Consider the following 7,747-nt stretch of genomic DNA (forward strand, 5'->3'; position numbering starts at 1 on the left):
AAATTCCTTTGCAGGATGAATATAATAATTATAAGTTTACATTTTAAAAGTAGGCAAAAGTCTCATTTCAGTTGTTACGGTGGAGGAGAAAAAGGTGGATAATAAAACATATTTTAACACTTGTAAGCAATATTTAGAAATATTGCTTGAGCTGCTAAAATTGAGTTGTCACTGACCCACTTACAGAACTAGGACACATGTTAACAGTTTGGCTGCAGGCGTTTAGAGCTGACCGTCTACCACTCTGTCAGGACAGTGCGTGGGCACAGGTTAAATAGCCAGTAATGATTGAACTTGTGACCTTTTGGTTACAGAACAGCCTCTTTACCACTAGGTGTGCGTGCTGCCACCCTGCTTCCTGAAATGTAATCAGTGTGTGTGCCTGTGTTTTGTTTGTGGACTAGGGAGGAAAGCGAGAATGTGTTAACACTCAAAGGCTTGACCCCAACTGGAACTCTTCCTGTGGGAGTGTTGTCAGGGGGGAAGCAGACCTTACAGACTGGTAAGTGTGGTTTATACTCAATAACCGCATTTTATGATTCTTCCTTTTTAACTGCTATTTAGCATAACCTACACCCTTGGGGACAATAGTACATTTGACAAATATATCATTGAATTGAATTGAATTGAATTGAATTGAATACAATACTTAAATACTTTGAGTATTTTATGTCAGCTTATATTGTCAGTTTATAGTGTATTGTTGTTTTACTACGTTACAGTTTGAACACCAAACATTGTTTATATTCTGCAACTGTTTCATACATTGATTCCTTTACCATTTTGTGGGGCCAAGAAACCCCTAGTAATCAAAGCCTTCTGTATGTACATATATATGATTATGTTAAAGTGTTTCCACTATAATCCTATATGAAGGTGCAAAATATTACTGTGTAAAATTACTTTTTTACTTTTCTTTTTGGAAAGAAGTGGTGTTACTTCTTCTTAGCACTAGAAAAATACACAACATATTAGTTATATCTAAAAACACTATAACACCTTTTCCTGCATTATTTATACCTAATGAAAAATGTTATGTTTGTGAGACAATGTGTGTGTCATAAAATGCACTTATTTGCAGAGTTAAAAGAGTTTATACGTCTGTACAGTAAAAATGTAGCTGGAGCCAGTACCCAGTGAGCTTAGCTTAGCATAAAGACTGGAAATGGGGAAACCTCTTCCTACCAGCACCTGTAAATCTCACCTTAACTCACTTTATATCTCATTGGTATAGTACATACAAAAACCAAAGTGTAAAAACAACAATTTTTGATATTATGTGCCAGACTGTTTCTTGGAAATCTCTGCTGGTTGCCTTTGAGCAGAGCCTGGCTAGCTGTTTTATAGGCTCTATGCTAAGCTGCTGCTAGCGCCAGCTCATATTTACTGTACCTGTTGACAAAGTGTTAGGTAAGTTTTGTTTGTTTCTTATTCATGCAAAGAACTTGCCAAAAGTAGATGAACTGTATCCAAGTAATACAGGGAAATAGCATCTGAATATGATGATATCTATTGGTGTACAACCATCAAGCATTGCCTTTACCTTAAATGATCCCTGATCCACTGGTGATGCTGGAGCTAAAACTGTCTACACTGACGTCCAGTTTAGGGAGGCTAGCTTCCCTGTCCTGCTAGTCCCTTTGAAGGGTTCTAGATCAATAACGGCATGCTCACCACAGGAAGCGCTGGCTAGACTTTGACTCGAGCCCCCACCATGCAACAGAAAGTTTTCGGGCTCAGCTGTGGGGCTGGCTGGTCGGGGGGGGTGCTCCTGTCACCTGGAAGTGGCTGCTGACCCTCTGATCTAAAGGTCAGTGCCTGGCCTCACCCGCCAGAGGACATGCTGGGAGTCACGCTTAGCCACACTGAAGGCTTACAGAAGTTGCGGAGCAATCGAAGGAGAAACCACATGTTGGTGACCTTTTTGGAGAATGTCATTGTCCATGTCCGCTCCCCCAGCCACAGCTTCCAGATCAGCTAGGCCGCTTTGAACAACACAAATGTGTATGATGTTGTTGTTTTTTGTATCCATTGTTTTTCCTGCCTGTAGTTTTTGACATTAATTAACCTGTTTCTGAGGACATTAAAGATTCAGTATTCAGTATAGTCATGCTGACAACCAGAAATGTTTTCAGTGCTGACAACCAGAAGTTGTCACCACTAACAAAGTACCCCATAATGCACTGCTGAAGAGGAAAAATGGTTGTGATTACAATTCACCAGCCAGCTCTCATTCATCTGGACTACAAAATCATTTCTCTGAGAAGTGATATTTCATGCCATTGTCTTCATTTAGAGATCAAATTAGATGATTCAAATATTCTCGCACCTGCACATGCAATAACAAGTGAATGTGACTGTTTGGGTAATCAAATATGAAGAGTTCCAACATGCCAAACATCTATTTTAAAGGGCAAATATTAATCACCAATCAATCAAAGTTCAGTACTGAGTATTTCTAAATTCTACTATACATTTTGGATTAAGCTGTTTATACGTTTGTCTTTTGACTAAATGAGTGTGTGTCTGAAAGAATATTTCTGATTGCATCTGTACTGCAGCTTTACCTTCCTGTAAGGCTGCGCTGTACAAATGTGTCGTCCTGCCTTGTCACTGTTGCGCATCTCGCCCCGGTCTTAGACTCTTAGTGCTCAGCCAAATCCCCCCTCAGCTCTTCATACCTAAATCCTCATGACCCTTTAACACCAGCACCATCTTAAAAATCTCCAACAGACTTCTTCTTTCTAACCTTCCCACCCACTAACTAAAGTTTTTTAGTTTTTTGCTGAAGTTTTTACAGATGCTATGAATTTTGCATACATAATGACTGTGCCATAGGTGTTGGCCTATATTCTGTTTATCACACCAGGGTTTACAGTCTGATACTACTGTTGTATTTGCTATGTCTGGCTGCCTTTGATGACTCCCTTTTTTTTCCCCTTCCTCAACTTTCATTAACATAGCTACGGTTGAGGCAGCTAAAGCAAAAGGTACGCATGGCTTTGTGGGTCAAATCTCATGTCTTTGTTTTGTGTGTGTTGTTCACCCTTTAAACACAGCCCCACCCTTCAAATTTTCGTTTGTTTGATTGTTCTTTTAGTGCCCCCACTGTTTTTATATCACTATTATATTGCTGTATATTACTTTATTGTTGGTTGCTCTTGCATTATCAATGTCTGTTTCATCACAGTGGTTCCATTAGTGTAAGTTAGTAGTTTATGTAGAACTTTTAACTTGCAGTCAAGCAATAAAAGATGAACAGAAGCTTGCATCATGCATTTAAAGAAGTATTATTGAACAAGATTATTTTTACCAGCCTTTGTTGAATCAGGCCTGTCAGTGTAAATCAGAAACATAAAGCCCATGCTACAAAAAGTTTGGTTATGTGTACCAGGTTTAGGACCTGGCTTGTCCCCTGTTGATAATGGTTTCCAGGCTGTGGTCACATTGGTGAAGTGTGGCTCCCCACACAGAGAAAAGCCTGCTAAGACCTGGCTAAGATAAGACCAGGGACATCCCTGCCTGGGATATTTTCAGAAGCTAATCCTGTTACACTATTTGGTTGTTGCGACACTGTCTGCCCCTTCTGGTTGATAGTGGCAGTTAGTGGTTCAACAGGCCTCAGCTATGAGAATGACTTGTTTGATTAAACATATAAAATCTATAAAATCTATCTAGCAAATTTTAGGGGCAGTGCATTCAGGCAGCATAACTTACAGTATGTGGTTCCCAACCACATGTCTACCCGCACATCCCTATCAGATACGACCCCACCCCTCATGCTCCAAATGGGTTCATTTCAGTTGATTTAAGTGGGTTTTGTTAGTGTTTTTTCAAACAATTGAATTGTCAGTATTATTCACACTACTACCACTACTTTTAGATAATTATCTCAACTGTTATCCATTACTTTTAGCTAAAATATTTCAACTGTTATTCATTATATAAGCTATATTTTCAAATGTTATCCATTTACTTTTTGCTATATTCACTGTTATTCCTTAAACTTTTAAGTAAAATTATTTCAGCTGTTATCCATTATTTTAGATAATTATTTCAACTTTATCCATTTTTTTTTTAGTTTATTATTTAGACTGTCACCCATTGCTTATAACTATTTTAGCTGTTTATCTTCCTTTCAAATTATTTCAGCTGTTTAAACATTGTTTTTAGATGAAGAAGTAAGATAAACCATTTGACAACTATTTAAATTAACTACTTTAGTCATTTTAACAAACTATTTAAACCATTACTTTTGGCTAACTTAAGCAATTTTTATTTAACTTAAGTGATTATTTATTTTCAAATTAGTGAGCAGCTACATTTGCAGTAGTACCCCCTGCAGAACACATGCCCCTGGTTAGGAACCACTGCCTTAAAATATGGTTAATTCAAATGAGCTCAAGTGCTTCATTGTCACAGATATGTGGTAGTGCAAGAGTACCCATGCAGACCTGTTTCTATGGCCACCTACAAAACCATCACATTAGAGTGTTCATTCTCTGTGTAACTTGATAACTGATATGACTATGTCTGAACAGTCCCTTACAAGTTTGCTTTTCATTTGCACACGTTTTCTGTCTGGTTTCCTTGGCTGTTCCGGGACGTTACCGTAAGTCTACAAAGTGTGAGGTGTTTCATTGTTGTAGCTTGTCCCACTGGTGTTTGAAGACTAGGAGTCATTGTTTACCTGTGCATGTGTTGTATTCACTGAACATCTGTACTGTGCTAGGCTGACACTGTGTTTGTGCTTATCAAATAAAATTCCACATGGAATCCAGTTTGATTGAGGCTGTTGAAAAAGCTAAAACATATTATTTACAGCAAATATTTGCAGCAACAGTAGTAGGAAAATTACTCAAGGGTTTCCAGCATCTGATAATCTTCTCTTTGGTGTCTTCTCTGCCCTCCAGCCATTCAAGGTTTCTCTCCCACGAGGAAGATTCGGAACTTTGAGGAGGCACGTGGGTTGGACAGGATAAACGAGAGGATGCCGCCTCGCAAAGATGGCCAGCAGCAAGACAGCACCACAATCAACACCAACACCCCCAACAAGAATGGCACTGATGGATAGGCAACAGAAACCCCACCCTCCCAATCTTCACACAACCCACACCCCCTGACTCATAGCCCCAAGCCACTTTCTCTCTCTTTCTCTCTTTCTGTCTCTCTCTCTCCATCTGTCTCCTGTACTGAAACTGCCTGTCCATCTTCTGCTCACCCACAATCAGGCGGGGAAAGGAAGCGGACACAAACAAAAGAAGGCCACATCGCTGGGAAAAATCTTCCAGCTGCTGAAAAAAGACAAACATATGATGTTATCTGGGAAAAAATCTAATCTTATTTATTAAAGATGAAACATATTAGATATATTGTGTAATAGCAACAAAGAATTGAATGAAGACATTTTGCAGTTCAAATGTATACTGTACACTGAAGTCCTAACTTATACATGTCAAAATTATAAAAAAAGAGAGAATTTTATAAATTTGAGTCGATACAGTTAGATGAAGCCCTTATTATCCAGGACTTTTAGTCACTTTAAGGATTTTTTTATTTTATTATTGTTGTTCTCAATGTGTTTGGTAAGAGGGATTTGAAGTACAAATACTATAGCCTCAACAGCCTCGGCACTTGGGGTTCTACATACAGTGCAGTGTTTGCTTATGTGTGTCAGCTGAAGGATAAATTATGTATGTATTGAGGCGAATTCAAAATAAGGGAAGTCAATTATTATTAGAACAATTATTACAAATTAATATTTTCTACTTAAAGCAGGAATTAAATGAAGACTTATAGTCTTATTTATACATTTTCCACAAAGCTTTGATTTTTGTTCACTTCCAGAGTAACAATTCCTTCCTGTGTTATTTGTGAATGAAACGGTTCAAGTGAAGGATTAATGCTTTGTGTGCAATGATAGTTGCTGTTGCTGGCTGTTCTGTGCTGGTTATGATTTGTGTTCACTTGATGGCAACTAGGCGTTCTCGCTCCGCTAAACCAAATAAGGGACATACAGTGCAGCATGTCTTATTCTGTCACCACAACCACACGTCAGTACTCCCAACATCCAGGTTGGAAGCAATTCTTTCTTCTTCTCAAGCCCTGAATTTGAGCCAACCTCTCCGGAGGTTGAGCACTGTGCTTGAAGACTACGGCACCGGAAACCGACTGACGCTGAAGTTTTTCTCTTCAGGTGTCATTTTGGACAAAAGGGGACATGTTTGCTCAGAAAGCAGAGGAACTGCTGGCCATACTGTCCTCGAAACAGACTGTTGATGTTCATTATTGCTTAGGAAATTTCAGTGTATTTAACAGAATTATGGCAGTTTGATTTGATGTTTTATTGTCAACACTAAGAAATACGGGGTGTGCTTTTGGGGGGCTTTCCTTTGTTTCTAAAGCTGTATTAGTGTCTCCATCTACTGTTGATTATACAGAATGCAGATGTTTTTTTTCTTCTTTTTTTTTTTTCGAATTGTGATAACCGTGCGTATCAAATAAGGGAAACATTTGACATTCAGTGAAACGACAGCACAAAGTTGCTGTACCCGGACACAATGGACTGAGTCATCCCCCTCAGCGGGGATGATACTATAAAAGGTACCGCCGCCACACTAGCAGCTGTCTATCAAGGCCTAACAGTACTGTAATCATCTCAACCATGGCTGACTCATATATACAGTATATTATTTTTATTTTTATTATTTTAACTCCTGGTCATACTAAGATGAAGACCATTAACACTTGCTGAGATTGCTGGTGTGCGAATGTGTTCTGCTCTCAAGTATTCAGCTCTCTTTCTGGTCTCAGCACCTCCACTCCTCTTCACAGGCACTCCCAACCCTTTAAGACCTGCTTTTACACGACCAACTCTACTGGTGCTTCGACACACCTGACTGTAATTCTGTCGTCTTTGTTGCTCAAGGAAGGGGGGGGGGTAAGCTTTAACATTATTATTTTCTTGTTAATATACCCTTTTTTTGTCTTTTTTTTAAACTAGGCTTTTGCGCTCATGTGCCATGCCACCTCGGCCACACATGTCAAGATCTGTATGTGTGCGTGTGTGCATGGATGGTGAACGGAGTCAAGTCAGGAGACTTTCAATCACACGTTTAAAGATTAAATGTCGGTAATATTAATCTTGATATCCTTAAAATTTTCAAGATATTGTTGTTTGCCGTTATGTTCAGTAGACTTCTGGGGAAACTTCCTAAACATAAAGTATTTTGGTTTACATTCATAACTGTGATGTCGAAATTTGTTTTAAAAGGTAAGGCTTTATTGGGTGAGCCATACAGTATACTGACCTCCTGTTAGGTCCTATACATATCTCGCAGAATGTAAAAAATATTGCTCATCAAGAATCTTATAATAGCTGTAAAAAGGGGTAAAAAAAAAAATAAAAATCTGTACCGTACTTGTCATGCAAGGCCATGAAATCTTTTATGTAGATGTATCACTTGAAAGAAAAGAATAAAATTCAAATACAGTGTTTTATTTGACTCGTCTTGAGTATTGGTTCTTGTTATTTCACACATAGGATCCAAAGTGTCTGTATTTGACCAAAAACATCAGTATTTGATGACCTGGAAAGTAGACTAAAGGATCAACTATCTTTCTAAAAAGTTGTGTTTTTTTTATATAAAAGTTAAAAGCATTAAAGCTACATCAGGTAACTTTAAAAGTTTGTGGCTCCAGAGGTTTGATGGTTTCTTTATAAGGTGATACTACTGTATGACAGTGT

The 7,747-nt window shown here is 38.4% G+C and overlaps 1 protein-coding gene across 2 annotated transcripts in view; it reads left to right on the forward strand.

The window, feature by feature from the left end:
• ppp3cca (protein phosphatase 3, catalytic subunit, gamma isozyme, a) overlaps positions 1-7,505 on the forward strand; it is a 25,334-nt gene extending 17,829 nt beyond the window's left edge. Inside the window, exons 12-13 of one of the 2 annotated variants that reach the window (XM_035658840.1) lie at positions 405-502; positions 2,964-3,949. In XM_035658840.1, coding sequence (XP_035514733.1) covers positions 405-502; positions 2,964-3,088 — 223 coding nt within the window. In that variant the 3' untranslated portion in view covers positions 3,089-3,949. Of the gene's footprint in view, positions 1-404; positions 503-2,963; positions 3,950-4,913 lie in introns of those variants that run through there. The other variant, XM_035658839.1, reaches the window with a different exon arrangement.
• The last annotated feature ends 242 nt before the right edge of the window (positions 7,506-7,747 follow it).

This window comes from Morone saxatilis, unplaced genomic scaffold (assembly GCF_004916995.1).
Source record: "Morone saxatilis isolate NCDOM2014 unplaced genomic scaffold, NCSU_SB_2.0 Contig16, whole genome shotgun sequence".
Classification (NCBI taxonomy): Eukaryota; Metazoa; Chordata; class Actinopteri; family Moronidae; genus Morone; species Morone saxatilis.